The sequence below is a fragment of the Meles meles genome, chromosome 14 (assembly GCF_922984935.1).
Source record: "Meles meles chromosome 14, mMelMel3.1 paternal haplotype, whole genome shotgun sequence".
NCBI lineage: Eukaryota > Metazoa > Chordata > Mammalia > Carnivora > Mustelidae > Meles > Meles meles.
In genome coordinates this window covers 75445485-75465511 of record NC_060079.1, presented here as the reverse complement: position 1 = coordinate 75465511, position 20027 = coordinate 75445485, and the positions used below count along the sequence as shown (strand labels likewise).

The window sequence follows — 20027 nt, the reverse complement described above, 5'->3', positions numbered from 1 at the left end:
ATCTTTTTGAGCTTCTCCTAGTTTACCAAGCTTCTTGAATATATAATGTTTTTCATGAAATTTGGAATGTGTTTTGTTCTGACTTTCTTTAAGTAAGCTCTACATCCAAATTGGAGCGCAAACTCATGACCCTGAGATCAAGGGTTGCATGCTCTATCTACTGAGCCAGCCAGGTACCCTGGCTATGATTTCTTTAAATATTCTTTCCACCCCTTTATCATTTTTCTCCAGGCCTTCTGGGACTCCACATGCGTGCTGGTACATGTCATGGTGTCCCATGAGTCTCTGAAGCTCTACTCATTCTTCTATCTATTCTTAACACTAGATAATCTCACTTAACATATTTTCAAAATTTCTGATGGTTTCTTTTGCCAGCTTAAACCTACTGTTGAGTCCTCTCTAGTGTACTTTTTTCTTGTAGGCACTGTATTTTCATCTCTCAAATTTCTATCAATATTTTCTATTTAGTGAGACATGGCTGTCATTCTGTTCTCTAATTCTCTGTATCTCGTTTCCTTTGGTCCTCTCAATATATTTTTAACAGGTTATTTTAGGTTACTGCATAATAAAGCACAACATTTGGGCTCCCTCCTCAACAGTTTCTATTGATTTTTTTAACCTATAAAAGGAACAAACTTCCAAATTTCTTTGCATGTCTTATGACATTTTACTGAAAACTGGACATTGACATAATGTGGCTAACCTGAAAATGAGATTCCTCTCCCTCACCAGGACAAGCTGCACTTCTCCTCTAGCAGTCTTCAGAACTGACAACTTTCTGTGTAATGTCTGCCTATCCCTTTCCACTTTAAGCTTCCTAAAGGGCAGGAACTGTTATTACTCTAAGCCCGAGCAACTTATCACAAGGACTGTTATTTGCTACTTTTGGAATAATCTATTAACTCTAATTCTGAAGGCAAAAAGTTACTATCATTAAAATATATATTCAGGAATTTGTTCTACCAAAAGAAAAGGACCTTTGTGAGGTAGGTCAGGACACTGATCATTTAGACCGATGTTACCTAGATTCAGAGCCATTCATTACACATGAGCACTCAAGGTATGAAATCAGTCTGACACACTGTGAGAGGTCAAAAATTCCAAAGGGTTCTGAATCATAATTTTTTTTAAATGGGCATCTTAATTCCATGTTTCTCTTATAGATTAATGTGAGAACTTTAATGATTATATAAGGGAACATTAGGATACTTAAAGAGGTACTATGCTAATTTTTTTAAAATTAACAGTGCTTTCAAACAACATGGATTACTAATCTCTGTTTTCTTACACACTTCTTTATATTTCTTGGAATATTCCAAATTTCATAAAATTTACTCAGAGAACAAATTTCACAGAAACTTATTTTGAACAAAGATGGAAAGCAGCTCTATAAAGAGAAACTCAAGTGTATTCAGTTCAAAGAATCAAGATCTAAACATTCATTTTCATCTCTGCTAACCTATCATTATTAGATTATTTCTTTTAAAGAAAAAGTAGTACGGGCACACCTCATTTTATTGTGCTCTGCTCTGTTACACTTCACAAATACTGCATTTAAAGAAAAATAAGTTGAAGGTTTATCGCAACCCTGCTTCAAGCAAGTCTATCAACACCACTTTCCCATTTGCTTGTTTTGTGTCTCTGTCACATTTTGGTGATTATCACAGTATTTCAAACTTTTTCCTTATTAGATTTGTTAGAGTGATTTGTGGTCGGTGATGATATAGCTCACTGAAAGCTCATATGATGGTGAGCATTTATTTGACAAAGTAATTTAAAGTACGGTGTATAAATAGTTTCTTTAGACACAATGCTTTGCACGCCTGACTACAGTATAGTGTAAACATAACTTTTATATGTGCTGGGAAACCAAAAAATTTGACTAGCTTTACTGTGAGATTTACATTATTGTGGTCATCTAGAACCAAACTCACAGTATCTCTGAGGTGTGCCTGTACTTATTACGTCAATGTATAAATGGCTGGTAATCAACATAATGCCAAAATCAATCTCCTAGAACTCTCTCATTCTGGTGGATCCCCTCATCCATCATCAAATACACAGATCATTATAGTATATACATCTAAGCACGCACACACACACACACACACACACACACACAGAAAAGAGCATTATACTGAAAAACTGTCTTGTCTTCAAAAGATATATTTTTCTATTTGCACCAATTCCACTGCCCTTTTAAACTTCTCTGACAAATCTAAACCCCCCTTAAATCTTCTTTTGGAACAAGGCTAAACATAAATATACACAAATATTCCTCCATTACCTACAGAAAATTGCCTTACACAGATCGAATAACTTGGATTTCTACTAATCATCTTTGAATTATGTAAATTAATCATCTGACATTTTACTATGAATGGAGTGATGGTGTTGACTTAGTTTCAATTCAAAAATCAAGGAATTTATTATCCTACAAAACGTATCTGGAGTTCAAAGTATTTAAGGGGGGTTAAACAAAATGCAAACATTTAATGCAACATTAAGCATGTGAAATAAAAACTTGATTGCCTAAAGAAAGCATGCTATGCTGTTACCCTGGTGACAGGTTAAAAAAGGGATTGTGAGCTGAATAGCTGTATGATATGAAATTAAAATGTTTCACATTGAACAATCCAAAATGAATTGGGAAAGGTTAGAGTAGAGGAGAGAGAAATCAATTCTCCAATGGCAGTGGTGAATGGAAACGAAGTCTGAATAGGATTTGCCAGTGGGGTGCAACAGCTGCCAAATATCCTGCAGCCAAAGAATTACAATAACCCTGATGAAGTGTGCGAGAGCTTCTGGAATCATTGCAGGGAACAGAGAAATTCTCCCGCAATAATGAGGCGATTCTGTCTTCCGTTCAGCTGTTATAGTGGAATCAAAGGGAAAATATTTTTAAATGTAATATTTAGCAAAAAATGTATAAATAAGACATCTCAGCCACTTAGTATTATGTGCTCCACCTCACGCAGATGTCCAAATCATCCAGGACGTACTCATGTTAAGTAACTAAAAAGAGCGTAACAGAGACAGATAGTAAAAGGTAAGCAAGCTTCAAGGCTAATGACTGAATTAACATTTTCTCCTTTTGTTGCTTTTGGGAGACTGATTTGCTCAAATGAAAGCGGGTCCCTTTCAAAGGCATACACGCAAAGTGTGAGCATACACGCAAAGTACTGCTGGTTTAATTATACAGTCAGTTAGGAGGACTCCACGGCCATAAGGAAGCAGCTTACCTGAGGGGATATATGAAACAAGTATGTATAAAGTTGTCCTTTATTGTCAGAGATGATGTAAGCGTGTTAACAGTCTGCTATGTCCTTTTCCACAGAGACATTTAAGTAAAGGAACCAACCATTACCATACAGCAAAACTGCTTCTCCCTGGCAACTATTTTCACAGGGCTGTTTATTCTGCGGCTTTCCCCAGCTATCTTTCCATGCTTGCAGTATTGTAAAACCTCAAACCTTGATTATCTAACTGAAAACTTAATAATAGGTGAGTTAATTATAAACCCACAACCCGGAAAGGAAGGAAGAGGAGGAAAAAAAAAAAAAAGATAATTGCATGTGTTAGGTAAAAATCACTACAAAATTGATTCTCTATTTTATCAGGAAGCCAGAGAAGGAAAGAAAATACGAGTATGAGTCAGGCGAACGTACCTTTCCATTACGCTACTCTGGTGAACAGTGAAACCCAGGGCAGGCTCTGTAGCCCCGTCAATGCCCCTGATACGTTCTCCTGGGGATCAGCTCCCAGGGGTAGTGAAACACTGACTCCACACGCCCAGAGCAATCTCCCCAAAAGCGGACATGACATGTTTTAAAACCTATCAGGCTGAAGTCTTTTCATCGGTGTTATCGTTGACCACAATGAAGGAGTTCCGGTTCCTGAGTCTTTCACCTCTGCTGAAATCTCAAGAGAGGTACTAGAAGCCTTAAGTAGAAACCAGAGAGTCAAAGGGTCTTGTTTGACCTCATGTAATTCACTTAGATCAGTGCTGGGAAGGGGTGGGGGGATGTCAGGAACCATTCAATCCAGCACCGCCACTTCTCAGAGGAGGAAACTGGAGTCAAAAGTTGAAGCATTTGTATGCAGACTTGTGCCACCTGTAAACTGGGGAGCAGGGCTGGGACCAGAATCCTGAATCTGGCCGCATCATTCAGTGCCGGTTCCGCTGCACATGCCAAGCACCGACATTTCAGTGCCCGTGAAGGAGCCAAAAGAACCAAAGATGATATAATTTTCCTAGCCAAACTGACTGAAGAGAGGGACTGCCATAAATAAAATAAGCCAGACAGAACTCCTGGTACACATCTGCAGTGTTTGTAAGACATGTGGGGTACATAGTCTCACCCTGCACTGCAGGGACCCTAATATACCACATTCCCTAATCGAAACTAATTCTCTGGGTTTATCAATTTTGTAAGAACAAGTTTTCCTATTCTATGCTCATGTTTTCCAAGCTACTAATGTTGTAGAGTCTTTGAAAACCACTTTTTCAAAAACCATTTAATTCAGAGAAATGTTGACAACCAACATCCTTCCAAGCAGAATGGCCCATTTTCTGCAAAAATCAAAATAAGACATTACAAGTACATTTATTTTAAAAAGGCAAATCCTTTTAAGAGATGCTGGAACTTACACTCTCCAACTTTCTCTCCTCTCACTTGTTCTCCAACCCCCTTCAAATCCACCTTGAACCACCACTTCCCACACAACATTCTCAAACACTGCCCTTGTCAAGGTCCCCTATGACCTCCACATTGTTAACTTCAATGGTCAGCAGTCATTCTTCAAATATGCCGTATTTCAGTTGAACGCTTCTGCCTCCTTGAACCCTTTCCGCACTTGGCCCTCTGAACTTCACCCCAGACTACTCTTCAGCCTATCTTCTCTGCTGTCCCTTCTTAGCCTCATTGCTGGATCTGCCCCACCTTCCTGACCTGTTATTGTGGAGTGTCCCAGGGCTCAGGCCTAGGACCTCTAGGCCTAACCAGTTTCCCAGCTTCCCCTCTTTCCCCCTTAGAGTCATTTACAACACTGTAGCCACAATGCCCTTGTTACTACATACGGTACAAGTTCTTTGCTCAAGACTCAGCAAGGCCTCCCCACTTCACTCACTGAAAACCCAAGTCCTTCCCACAGTCTACCCAAACCAACACCAGCGCTACTACTGTAGCTTACCAACTCCTCTCATTACCTTGGCCTCCTTGGTACTTGTCAACCAAGTGGGGCATACTTTGACCTCAGGGGCCTTTGGGATTATTTTTTTGTTTGAGTTTTTTCAAAGACTTTATTTTTAAGTAATCCCTATACCTAACGTGGGGCTTGAACTTATAACTCGAAGATCAAGAGCTGCACGTTCTACCAACTGAGCCAGCCAGACACCCCAACCTGTGGGGCTTTGCATTTGCTTCCTCCTCTAACAGGAAGATTCCTCTGCCAGATTTTCATGTGACTAGCTCCTTTCCTCCACTAGATCTCTGCTCTAAAGTTAATCTTCTCATCCTGCTGATCTTTCCTGCCATCCACTGCCCTGTGACCCAAATTAAAACTCCAACTACCCCACCATCCACCTCCAGGATAATCTATAGCCCTTCTCTGTTTTATCACCAAAATATTTATCATCATTATCATTCTCATATCACACAGCTTACTGACCTGTTTTGTCTATCTACCGTCTGCTTAAATGTAAGCTCAGTGCGGGTAGGATTTTTTTAAAACATCTTGTTCCCTGCTAAATCGTCTAAATTTTCTAACTCAACTCTCACAACAATCAATAGATGATATTAAAAGAAATATGATTATTCTTAATATCTGTGTTTGACTCTCTTATTCAAAATGGAATGGAAGAACACATCCTTAACGCAGGAAAAAAAAAAATTCTTACCAATTGCTAATATATCTTGATACTAAAACACTCAATGAATTTCAGTTAGTTAAAAATAAAACAAGCATGCATCATGGCCATTATCCTTGAAACAGAATCTTTGTCATTAGGAATTCTAAAAAAGAAAATTGGCAAGGATAGCTAAAATTAAAAGGGCATATTGGGTATTTTATAGGTCATTTGACACTGACATAAACTCTTTAAGAACTACTATTATCTCCATATTACAGATGAGGAAATGGAGTTCAAAATAAATTAAATAACAGATACTAAGATAATAGCTGGGGACTGGCAGAAGCAGGGCAAATCCAAGTCCCTGGCACAGAGGCCTTTGCTCCTAAACACGAAACCGTACTGAAGCTCTCGCAGAGGGGAAGGCATGAAACAACTGGAAAATGTCGTGGCCACTTTAGCTGACGACTCAACATCTGCTTCATACCAGAAAATCAGTTCAAGACAGTCATGACAATCCAATTCCCTTTGCAGTGACTGCCTTAGGAACGGGCAGGAGTTTTACTTCTGTGAAGTAACTGGTTGGGGAACAGCCGGGAAAGGTGTCCTCACTTAGAGACAGACATAATCCTCGGAACCTTATCTAGATTTGCTCCTGGGACTTCTACAGCCATCCCGCACAGCCTTACAGAAGAGCCGCGGAGAGAAGAAGGGGAGGCTAAGAGAATGTGGCACCGGCAGAGGAACATGCTCAGCTTGGTCCTTTCTCCCCTCTGAGCTCCCTGTTCACTGTGAGGTGAGAACTGCTGTCAGTCTGAACAGGGGTTTCTGTTACCCAGAAGCATCCCCAGCGATTCAGAAGGTTACAGGCTTGCCCCTCTTGAAATCAAGTAAGAAAGTATTATAATGGATTTGTTTTTGAGTTTAGGAAGAAGAGTTATTATAAAAGAAATGCAACTAGTAATCAAACTCAACGGTAACAGAAAGAACGGCGGCTGTCAAGAGCCTGGGGGAGAAGAAACAGAAGTCATTCAATGAAGGTGGGATTTCAGTTCTATAAGATGAAAACCTTCCAGCGATCTGCCACACGACAGTGTGCGTAATTAGCATGAACGCGCAGTGGATTTAAAAATGGTTAAGATGGCAAATTCTGACTTTTTCTTACAATTAAAAAAAATACAAGTATCATTAGTTTCTCCTTACCAAATAAGTACTCATTTTAAAAATGAGAAAAAAATTCCAACCATAATACAACATATAAACAACCTAAGAATAATGACACAAAGACATAAACTAAGAATAACAAGAGATCAACAATAAAAAATTATAATGCTCTAATGAGGGAAACAAAGAGACTTTGATAAATATAGTTGTATATTTTTTAAAAAACTTCAACGTTTGATGTCTATCCTACCCAAACTTACTATAACTTTAAGGCAATTCCAATATCAAAGTGCCTTCAAAGCTCAGCTAGAAGAATGATCAATAAATTTTAGAAGAAAATAATAAATTATTAATATAAGGAGAGAATGACAAATGAAAATAAAGAGAAAAATTTGGAAATTAGACCATAATATACTTTAAGAATTTTGCGTAGAATCAATGTAACACTTATAATCAATAAGGAAAGGATAGACAAGTGAATAAATGAACTAACTCTAATGAAACAAAGAAGAAGAGACAAACTGAAAAACAAACTCTTAACTATAAAGAACAAGAGGGGGGAGGGGATTAAGTACACTTGTCGTGACGAGCACTGAGTAATGTACGGAATTGTGGAATCACTATATTGTATTTCTGAAACAAATATAACAATGTATGTTAACTATACTGGAATTAAAATTTTGGAACTGATTCTACTGGCTAAATATATGAAAAAGTAAAATTAGATCTCAACTTCATATCACCCTACACAATAAATTTAAAATATGAAATACCAGTGTAATAAAGGAAAACTACAAAAGAATGGAAAAAGAATACAAACAAGTACTTCATATAACCTTACTTAGGTCTTTCGCAGGAAAAAGCAAAATAAAAAACCACAAAGAAAAAGAACGGTCTTAGTAACATTAAAAACACACCCTACTGGTGTCCCACTTGCTGGACTGTAATACAAGACATCTCATTTACTTCAATGAAGAGAATTAGACCCCAAATTCTACTTTGTCCTATTTATAGCTATCTGATATAAACAAAGGGATTTCTTATTCTTGATGGTTTTTGTTTATCCATAAAGCATTCCTTGGTTTTGTACCATCATATAGAATTCCTTTTTTATTTCTTTGTAACAAACTAGGTAGAATAATTTGGGTACTGAAACATTATACAGGATGCATTATTCTCACAAAAAACTTTATAAAACAGTACAGAATACACACTATTCCCATTTTACTTAAGCTTACAGTAAAGTAACATACCTAAGGTCACATTACTAATAAATAATACGGATATCTGTAACTAAATACCAGACTTCTAACTCTTTCCACGAAACCACAGAATATATTTATGCAACATATGTATACCTTACTTAGATGGGTGGGGGGTTGCGCACATGCACGAGTCACATAAATGAACAAAAGAAGGAAAGAGAAGGGAGGGCATCAGGGAAGAGAAGGGAGGGGAGAGGGAGTGAGAGGGAGTAGGTACATAAGTATACACTGACTGTTACTGACTGAATGTTTGTGTCCTCATTAGAGAAACTCCTATGTTGAAGTCTAACGCACACTGTGATGCTATCTGAAGGAGGGGGCTTTGGAAGGTATTAGGTCATGAGAACATTCATGAACAGGATTATGCCCTCATAAGAGGAGGCCAGAGAGCTAGCTTGCCCTCTTTCCACCATGTGAGGATATAAGAAGTGGACTTTCAGCAATTTAGAAGGGAGCCCTCACCGGAACCCAGACAGGGAAGCACCCTGATTTCAGACTTCCAGCCTCCAGGACTACGACAAATAAACGTCTGGTATTTAAATCATCCAGTCAATGGTAACTTCCCAGAGTGGCTCAAACTGACTATGACGTTCATGTGTATTTCCTTTTTTTTTTTTTTTAAGATTTTATTTATTTATTTGACAGAAAGAGATCACAAGTAGGCAGAGAGAGCGAGGGGGAAGCAGACTCCCTGCTGAGCAGAAAGCCTGATGCGGGGCTCGATCCCAGGAGCCTGACTGAGATCACCACCTGAGCTGAAGGCAGAAGCTTCACACACTGAGCCACCCTGGCGCCCCTCATGTGTATTTCTGTCTTACTATTCTTGGGCATATGAAGAGATATTACTTTGAGGAATCGGTTGGAATATTTTATAAATAAAAGCTTGCCAAATCACAATGAGGAAACCCATTTATAACCCACATGTAAGTGAATTCCAAATGAATTAAAGAGTTCGATGTTGCTGAATTTCCCAATAGCTCACATGGAATTGTTTAGGAATTTGAAGATTTATTTATTTATTTTAGAGAGAGGGAGAAAGATACGGAGATTAAGAACCTGACATGTGGCTTGATTCCAGGACCAGGGGCTCACCTGGCCGCTCAACCAACCAAGCCACCCAGGTGCCCCGTAAATGCTTAGGAATTTGATGAACATGTTCTCTGAGAAATGGTGAAAAGTACTTGTAAAGAAAGAAAATGAAGCAAACAAGCAAAAGCAGCCAAGAAATTTTGATGAATTTACCATGTAACTGCAGTTTAAAAAAAATACTTTTATAAAACCCATGGAATCAACATTTACTTTGAAACACTTTAAAATAACTTTAATATATAAAAACAGACAGCACTCCCCACAACCACCTCAGTGTAGCTCAGCCTTGAGGACTGATGCCTTCACAGGAGTCAAGGGCTTACTCTGAGCCATACTCCCTGCCAACTTCTTGTAACAGACAAGGTAAGTGAATGCAAAACAGTCCTCTGCTGGGAAAGGGATTTGGTCCCCAGCCATTCTACCACCAGGAAAGTTGGCACCGCTCTCCCCAAAACTAATAATCATTACAGGACAAATTAGGCAGCTGAACAAGTAATAATCACGGAATTAGGAAATACAAGTGATGAAGCTTAAAGCCTGGAGGACGCCTTCCTTAGCTACCAGATCTAACAAAAGAGAGCAACAAGTGCAGAAATCACGGGGGAACGGCGGAAGTCGAGAAGTTTAGAGAAAGCCTGAGGTGTTCTCACTAGCCCCTGAGAAGCTTGCGATGGCAGAGGAGGACATGCAAGGGCCTCGCTCAGAAAAGTAAATCCTGACCCGCCAACGGCATTTGGACCTAAGGAAAACAGGCATCTTGAGCAAAACTAAATGAAAGATCACTAAAAGGGACTAAATAGTTTCCTTCACTAATTTTTCCTCTCATCATTATCTGTTAGTGCAACAAATTATTAAATCAAACTATAACGCGGACAAAATCACTTTAGCTTCAGATAACAGGTGATTGTTTAACACCGCTTGCAAGGATTCATTTCTGTCAACAGCAGTGTTTTGGAATAATTAGCATGTACTTGACGCTAAACTGTGTTTAGCAAATTTATTTACGGTTATCCTAAGAAAAACTGCTATTGTTTCTGACATTAACTTTTTTCCCCCCCTAAAATGCACTATCTTCTTACTATCCAAATACTATGGGTACATATCGTCAGTGTCTTTTTCCAAGTCATAAATGATGAAAGAGTAAAATCCATAAAGATACTGGGAAAATCAGATCAGCAGCCAAAACAAGCCACACAAAGGAAGGGCTGCGGGCTACTGGGTTTGGAAGCATAAACATTACGTGAGCACACCCATGACTGAGCAGTGTGCAGCCACACCTGGAGGCTGACTCTTGGACTCCACTCCCAAGCCAATAAGGAAAACAGGCCTCCTAAGGCGAAGTATAAAGATTTGATCACCTAACATCAGCTTTGATGTCAGGGGCCTTTTCAGTAAACAAGCAAAAGTAACTTAGATTCACTTTGCCTAAAAGTAAGATTATACTCTGTCAAATAAATCAATATATTTTTGCTGCATGTTCCAGATCTCTGTTGTCATGGATAGGACCTATTTGACAATAAGCTGGCTTACTAAATAAGTAAGTTCCGCAGAAAATAAATTCACCAAAAACAAATCATTGTTATATAGGGAAGACATGCACAATTATCTATATAACTGAACTTTTTGGCCTCTATATATCCTATCTGTATCATTAATGTACTTTTTTCCAACTTTTAAAGGGTAACGAGGGATGCCTGGGTGGCACAGTCCGTTAACAGAGGATCCTTGGTTTCGGCACAGGTCGTGAGATCATGTCCCAAGTCAAGTACCACGACAGCCTCTACGCTCAGCGGGGAGTCTGAGACTCTCTCTCGCTCTCCCTCTCCTTCTGCTCCTCCCGCTCATACATGCTCTCTAAAATAAATAAATAAATCTTTTTTAAAAGATTAAAAGAAAAGTAAAGGGTAATGACTGCAACAGTAACATACAGAGGAGGACGACTCTGGGATGATGGGTGGACTAGGAAGCACCAGGAATGTCTCTCCACCCAGATGACGATCATACTGGCAGGATCTCTCTGATAACTAGTTTCGAACTCCAGTCCAGTCAAAGGCTTGCAATTTTAGGGGAAAAGCTGGATGGTAAACCACAATAAATTTGGGTCAATTTCGGCTCTTAGCCCAGTGGCAGCTACTCATCCCCATCCCCAGCCAGCGGCAGGAAGCTGTGCATGTACTCCTGGGGCGGCTCACACACAGCTTGTGAGCACCCAGGTAGGCCAAAAAAAAAAAAAAAAAAAAAAAATACTGGGGACCCCTCCAAATACTGGGGACCTGTGCTATGAGAACTGATTACTGTTCTCATCACAGACGTACAGAAAAGAAGTTCGGTAGCCATTGTTACTGCACCTTCTCCCACTGTTGTGAGCCCCATGCCCTCTGGCTGAAGTGACTTCCAGGGGATCTAAAAGGTCAGTTCCCCCATTTTCCTATATGTTTTGCTTTCTTCGCTTTTAGAGGCCAGACATTAAAGACTAAGACATTCAAAAATGGCTGCATTTATGAGAAAAACTGGCAAGTGACCACACAAGCACAGGGAAATGCTCAGAAAATACCTGAGAAGACCTTACCTTTATACCTGAGGCTGATCCTTGGCACAGAGACAGCCCCCAACAAATAAACAGAAATTAACAACAACAACAACAATAACAAAAGAGTAAACCCTGGAGAAGGAGGACAATCCGAGTTCCAGAGTTACCACATTCAGCTCAGGTCATGATCCTAGGGTCCAGGATCAAGCTCCGTGTTGGGCTCCCTGCTCAGTGGGGAGCCTCCTTCTTTTTCCCTGCCGCTTCCCCTGCTTGTGCGCACGCTCTCTCTCTCTCTCTCTCTCTCGTTCTCATTCTGTCTCCCTCTCTGTCAAATAAATAAAATCTTTTTTAAAATGCTCGAAAAACTAAAGAGATAGAGAAAGTTAGGAAAACAATATGTAAGCAAAATGAAAATAATAAAGAGTTAAAAACCTAGGAGGAAATTTAAAAATTCTAGAGCTGAACAGTGCAACTGAAAATCTGCCAACTTGAAGACAAGACAAGAGAAATTCTCGAGGATAAAGAACAGAAAAATCAAAGAAAGGTGAACAGAGCCTAATGGTTCTGTGGGATACCATAAAGCCGACCAATGTACATATCATGGGGGTCCCAGAAGGAAAGAGAAAAGGGAGTAGAGAAAATATGTAAATAATGGCTGAAAACTTCCCAAATTTGATGACAGGTATGAACAGAAACATTCAAGAAGCGGGGCGCCTGTGTGGCTCAGTGGGTTAAAGCCTCTGCCTTCAGCTCAGGTCATGATCCCAGGGTCCTGGTATCGAGGCCCACATCAGGCTCTCAGCTCAGCAGAGAGCCTGCTTCCTCCTCTCTCTCTGCCTGCCTCTCTGCCTACTTGTGATCTCTGTCTGTCAAATAAATAAATCAAATCTTTAAAAAAAAAAAAAGAAAGAAAGAAACATTCAAGAAGCCTGGAGCACCTGGGTAGTACGGCTGGTTAAGCAGCCAACTCCTGATTTTGGCTCAGGTCATGGTCTCAGGGTCTTGAGATCCAGTCCCATGTGGGGCTCTGTGCATAGCACAGAGTCTACTTCTGCTCGTGCTCTCCTTCTCTCTCATATAAACATAAATAAACCTTAAAAAAAAAATTCAAGGGGCGCCTGGGTGGCTCAGTGGGTTAAAGCCTCTGCCTTCGGCTCAGGTCATGATCCGGGGGTCCTGGGATCGAGCCCCACATCGGGCTCTCCGCTCAGCGGGAGCCTGCTTCCTCCTCTCTCTCTGCCAGCCTCTCTGCCTACTTGTGATCTGTCTGTCAAATAAATAAATAAAATCTTTAAAAAGAAAAAAATTCAAGAAGCTCAATGGATCCCAAGTTAGATGAACTCATCTGACCCACATCTAACCCACATCAAGACACATTATAATCGAACTTTGAAAAACCAAAGATAAAGAGAAAATCTTGCAAGTGGCAAGAGAGAAGTAAATCATCACATACAAGGGACTGTCAAGAGATTGTCAGATTTTCATCAGAAACTGTGGAGGCCAGAGGCAGTAGTGGGCTGATATATTCAAAGTGTTAAAGGAAAAAAGGAAACCAAAATAAACTGTCAACCAAGATTCCTAAACGCAAAACTTGGTTAAGACACTGAAACTGGAAATTAAGACGTTTCCAGATAAACAAAAGCTGAGGCAGTCTGTGACGCTAGGCCTCCCCACAGTAACTGGTAAGGGTCCTGCAAGCCTGAAATGACAGTACCAGGAAGCCAAGTAAGGAAGGCCCTCAGTAAAGGCAAACACATGAACAATTATAAAACCTAGTATTATGGTAACTCTGGCTTGAAACTCCACATTCTGTTTTCTATATAACTTAAAAAACTAATACATTTAAAATAATTATTGGTTTATGGTTTGGGGCACAGAATGTATAAAGATGTCATCCTATGAAATCAACACTTGCACCTAGGGAAATACTCATCTTCCTGTCTTTATACTTTTGCTTTACTAGATATTTTAAATAAAATTGCAGATTAGATAGTCTTCTCGAACTAGTTTCTCTCAGCGTGACTTATTTTTTAGATTTTTGCATCATGATGCATGTATCAGTACTTCTTTCCATTTTACTCCTAAATGGTATTCCATTATAAGGATATATCACAATTATTTACCCACTTACCACTTAATGTACATTTCAGTTGGTGTGCATTAGTGTAGCACTGTGATTTTAATTTGGATTTCCCTAGTGACTGACAATGCTGAACAACTTTTTCATGAACTTGTCAATCATATAACTTCTTTAAGAAAGATCTATTTTTTTTATTGGGGTGTCTGGCTTATTTCTGAACTTTAAAAATTATATATTACAGACTCAATCCTCTTATATACATAACTATACTTATTTATATAAATCTATATATCTCTGAATACTTTCTACCATTTGCTCTACTGTTTTATAATCTTCTCAGTGATACCCTTTGAAGAACAAAAGTTTGCATATGTTTTAAATTCTGTAATGAAAATTTTAAATATGCTTCTAAAGACTAGGGAATAAGACATATTTACAACATAAAATTATAAATAAAAAAACAAAATTCAAACTATATTCTCCATAGACTCTATGTAAGGTTTATATATGCTACATGTATGTGCGTCTATCAATAGACACGCATAAATACACTTAGAAGGGAATACATCAGAATGTGAAAACGTGTTTACTGAAGAGTTTGTGGGATTACAGGTAAGTTTTATTCTTCTCCTTCTTAAACCTTTTTCAGATTCTTCCTAGTGGCAAGTCAGCACCCTCTGAAAATGACTTGAATACATTTCTTGAAGATCAAACCAGTTCATTAGCTACACTCAGGACTTCAGAAATGATCAAGGTCCAAATAACATCTGAAGATAATCAAGATACAAGTACTGTATTTATCAAAAGAATAAAAAAGTAATACAAGGTATGATACTGGTTTTAAAACAAAAGATAGACACGCATGTACCTCCAAAACACCCCTGTCCCAACAGAGCTTGATGGAAATAAAGTATAATGATGAAAGGTTCTTTCTACTACTCAATTCAGTAGCCATTAACCACAGTACAGGAGGAAATACGGCTGGTGATTACACAAATGGTGGCAATGGACATGCCTGAGAAACTGAAATTTTAATTTAATTTTAATTCAAGTAAGTACACATCGCCAGTGGCTACCACATCGGTCAGCACAACTTTACAGGGGGAAAAAAATCAGATTCATGGCTCTACTGCCCATTTTTCTCCTCCTTCCAGTCATTCAGTAATTTACTGATATTCTATCATCTTTCATCTCTCCCTAGACATCAAATCATAACTTAAAAAAAGATCATATGTTATTTCACTAATGGGTATTTATCCAAGGGAAATGAAAATACTAATTCAAAAAGATATATAAACCCCTACATTTACAGCAGCATTATTTACAATCGCCATTTCCTTCATTTATATACCCAGAGATGGGGGACGGGGGAAGGCGAGGGAGAGAGTGAGTATTACTCAGCCACAAAAAAAGAATGGGATCTTGCCATCTGTAATAACATGGATGGACCTAGAACAGATTATGCTAAGTGAAAAAGGTGAGACTAATACCATGTGATTTCACTTACATGTGGAATCTAAAAACCAAAACAAACAGAAAGCAGAAACAGACCCACAAATACACAGAACTGATGGCTGCCACAGGGAAGGGATTAGGGGAGGGGGCATGGGCAAAATGGGTGAAGGGGAGGAAGGGAGGAGGAGATACAGGCTTCCAGTTATGGAAGGGTACAGCAGATGAATCATAGTCAGTGGTTCTTTAATAGTGTTTCATGATGACAGATGGTAACTATGTTGACGGAGAGCATCACGTAAAGTATAGAGCTCTCTGTCCAATCACAATATTGTATACCAGAAACTAAGGTACACCGTGTGTCAACTATACTTCAATTTTTTAAAAAAGTGAAAAAAAAGGGGCGCCTGGGTGGCTCAGTGGATTAAGCTGCTGCCTTCGGCTCAGGTCATGATCTCAGGGTCCTGGGATCGAGCCCCGCATCGGGCTCTCTGCTCCGCAGGGAGCCTGCTTCCTCCTCTCTCTCTGCCTGCCTCTCTGCCTACTTGTGACCTCTCTGTCAAATAAATAAAATAAAATCTTTAAAAAAAAAAAAAAAAAAGTGAAAAAAAATCATACATTAAGCTTCCTATACGTTCTCTTGACAATGAGAACAAATGAAGAGTACCAATTACTCTAAGATTATCTGAGTAAAAGCAGTTAGCCATTAAGATGTAATAGCCCAAACCCAATTTACTTTTCTTCCACCTAATTCTTCAAGGGTAACCTGAGTTTCTGATCTGTGTTCTTCAGGATGCTCAGTCACCTGCCATCTTTTCTCTTTTTATCTTTGTTCTTCCTCTTGTGGAAAAGCAAAAAGAATGGAAAAGAAGTTGAAGTGACACAATTTTATCAACAACATCACTCTAGCAAGTAAGAAACAGACTATACTTGCTAAAGCAAGGATTATGCTGACAAGGACATAAACATTCATAGTAAATTCTCCTGTCATTTAGAGGCATTAATGTCATGCTGACTTCGTTTTTGCTTGCCTTGCTATAAAGCATGTTTTCTCTCTCACTTACATTACTAGGAAGCTAAAAAGTATCCTTAGGGCTCACAAACAGCTAATTTAACCCAGTGTTAATTCCTTCTGGTATCTTAGAGGAATTTTTTTTTTTCCCCCTTAGAGGAATTTCTTATTCCTAAACACACATGTGTATTTTAACTGCTCAGATTCGATCCTAATTTTTTGCACTCTAACACTTTTTAAAACTTTGTTCAAGATTAATGAAGGTATAAAACAGAAAAAATAAATAAAAATTACTTAAACAGACATTCCATAAGGTTTCAGAACATCTTCCTACCTCTAATAGTGTCCAAATTAGAGACAAAAAGATCCTTTTTGTCTGAATTTTGAAAAAATCATTTGAAGAAATAGAAACATTATCACTTTTAAATACTGTGATTGTATTATGCTTCTCCAAACACAAGATTCAAAACCAAGATCAGTCACATCTTTTATTAGCTATTTCCCATGCTTACTTCCCACGCTGCTTAGATTATCAGTGTTTTTCTCTCATTTATGCTGTTTTAAATGATCTAACATACCTTGAATTTTCATGTTCTTGAAAATGTTGTGCTCTTAATTGGAATGCCACGAACAATGATGATGCTATTGCCAACAACTGGTTTCTCTCATTCTCTGTTAACTTGTGCCCTAGGGAAATCAATCAATCAATCAATCACATACATCATGTTAATATCTAGCGCTTCTATCTTACAGAAGTGTTAGTCAGGCAAATCAGTATTTTATAAAACATCTATTATGGGGTTAGTATTGTACCAGGCATGCAGTGGGGGAGGAGAGGGAGCAAGATTTCTCAAATAAGACAAAAAACCCCAAGTGGGATCTATCAACTAGTTCTGGAAGTTCAGTAATAGACCCTCAATGGCCTGATTAAACCACACTCTTACAGGCTTAGAGTAGTTCCTGATTGTCCCCAACACTTAAGCGGTGATGAAAACATCTCATATGATCCCACAATTACCCTATATGAGGATTACAAAAATTTGGTCTCAGTCTTCTCACTACATACCCTCTACAAGAGCAGTTCTCAGCATGTGGCCTGGGGACTACTGGGAGTCCCCAAGAGCCTCTGAGGGCCTGCAAGGTCAAAACTACTTTCATAATCGAGCCTATGTCAGGCTCAGGATTCTCTCTCTCCCTCTGCCTCCATTTCTTCCCCTACTCATGCCGCCCCCCAGGCTTGCATGCACATGCTCTCTAATAAAACAAACAGAAACAGCGAAGATCTACTTCATCCTCCACACGGTACAAATGCACCTTCTACAGAACTGTTTGACAGGTGCTTATCTAGGATCTCTAAAACTCCAATGCCTGCAAACCGACAAACTCGAAGATTTCGAAATCACTGGATAGTTACTTCTCATACTGAATCACCGTCTGTGACTTCCACGCAACTTTTCCAATCTGACCTAACACCAAATAATTCTCTTCTTTCTTACCCTTGCACATTACCAATCTTGAAAGATAAACCCTGCCCGCCATGACTAGTTTTATGATAATGAGCTCCAGCATAAGGCTACCCCTGATCTCAGATCAGAGGGGCCTTGATAACCTGTTGTCCTCTCGTGGCCTGACGCCCATGACATGCCCGCCCTGGCTCTGACTTCGGACTCCTTCTGAATGTTCATCACTTTCCCCTCTGGTTTTTCCCTTGCCGAAATCTCTGACCCAGCTGGTCCTGATGTCTGGTAATACAGGTTCCAAATGTTGTTCTAACTAGGTCAGACTCAAATCCAGCCTAACCATTTGGACCTGAAAGCTGGTCCAAGGCAAAAACGGGCCCTGACTGAATCTTGCGTTTGAGGTGAGGATTAGTCCATCATCTGGCTCTTTGACCAGAGTGATCAATATATGGTATGTCCTACCAACTACAAAAGTGACCTCTTTTGTGCCAGACACGGTCAACAAATAAACATAAATCAGTGCCTAGGGCTCAAGTGGGCTGAACTGACGACAGCTGGACTGTTCCTTATTAATGAGTCTCCAATTCTCCAGGCTAACCACTTGGAGCTCCTTCAAAGTTCTTCACACAACATATATTTCTCAAACCAACTCTAGTGAGAGATTAGGATTTTCACTATCATAATCACTTTCTTTTGCACAAACAAAAAAAAATGGAGATAAGTCTTTTTTAGTTCTTTTCTAACAACAGTAACATTTACAAATGTAAAGGGCTTTGTTTAGCATCAGAACCATGTGGAGATAGTCTGCGGCTAGAGATTACGTAATCATACTACGGCTCAATACAAGATACTATTAGACTACACTTATGGTATATAATAGTATGTAATATATAAAAAAACCTTATTTTAGTTTTTAAAAATATATCTGCTATTTTTGTAGGTTCCAAGGCATAATACACAGTAATTTTTTAAACTTACAGAAAGTCCAAATGCAAAATTTCAACAAGTAATTTGCAATCGACACATGAAGTCCAAAAAACACGGTGATCATTTACAACGAACATTTTTTTCACACAGCTTTCAATTTCAAGTTTATGGGCCAATTAAAATTTTTTTTTAAATGCTAACTTACGGCTTAGCATTTTGCCACAGAGACAGCCCATTTTACAGAACACTGTCGCATCATTAGTTTTCATTAGAAATCTTTTTGAGTGGCTCTTGCATGGCTCAGTCGGTTAAGCACGGGACTCTTGATTTAGCTCAGGTAGTGATCTCAGAGCCCTTAGATCAAACTCCACGCTGGGCAGAGACTGCTTAAGATTCTCTTCCTCTGCCTCTCCTGCCTCCTGTCCCCAGTCCCCCCACCACTGCTCACGTACATGTACACTCTTTCTCTCTCTCAAAAAAAAAAAAAAAAAAAAAACCTTTTTGGCACAAAAACAGACACATAGATCAATAGATCAATGGAACAGAATAGAGAGCCCAGAAATAGACCCTTAAAAGATCACTTCAGGGGTGCCTGGATGGCTCAGTTGGTTAAGCAACTGTCTTCAGCTCAGGTCATGATCTCAGGGTTCTGGGATCGAGCCCTATGTGGGGCTCCCTCCTTTGCAGGAAGTCTGCATCTCCTTCTCCTTCTGCCCAGCCCCCACGCTCATCCCTACTATCTAATAAAAAATAAATAAAATCTTTTAAAAAAAAGATCACTTCAATCTCTAGGTAGTGACTAGACTCCTCAGCTTTATGTATTATAATTAATCTTTATCTGGGATTCATTGTATTTGGTACAAATTAAGGGGTTAACATTTCATAAATAGTAAGAGGAAAAATTCCTACATATACTGATTTCTGTTTATGAGCTCTCTATTCCTTACACTGACTATTAATTCACTTTTCTGTTTTCAAGTACTTCCATTCTCATACTTCATATTATACTGCTTAGAAAGACTGGCTTGGCAATACATTTTAATACACAGAGGGACAATTTTATTTTTCATAATTACCTTGGCTATTTTCAGAAACTTATGAATACATGTAAGCTTTTTAATCACTTAATGTAGTGGACCTTGTGAACCTAATTGAAATGACATAAAATCTCTGTATCAATTTGGGATAGATCGACGC

The 20027-nt window shown here is 39.0% G+C and overlaps 1 protein-coding gene across 2 annotated transcripts in view; it reads right to left on the bottom strand.

The window, feature by feature from the left end:
- Window positions 1-20027, bottom strand: part of PCCA (propionyl-CoA carboxylase subunit alpha) — a 405590-nt gene that overhangs the window by 159692 nt on the left and 225871 nt on the right. For both annotated transcript variants that reach the window (XM_045978130.1, XM_045978131.1), the window contains one exon: window positions 17022-17130. In XM_045978130.1, the coding sequence (XP_045834086.1) occupies window positions 17022-17130 (109 nt within the window). The remainder of the gene's footprint in view (window positions 1-17021; window positions 17131-20027) is intronic.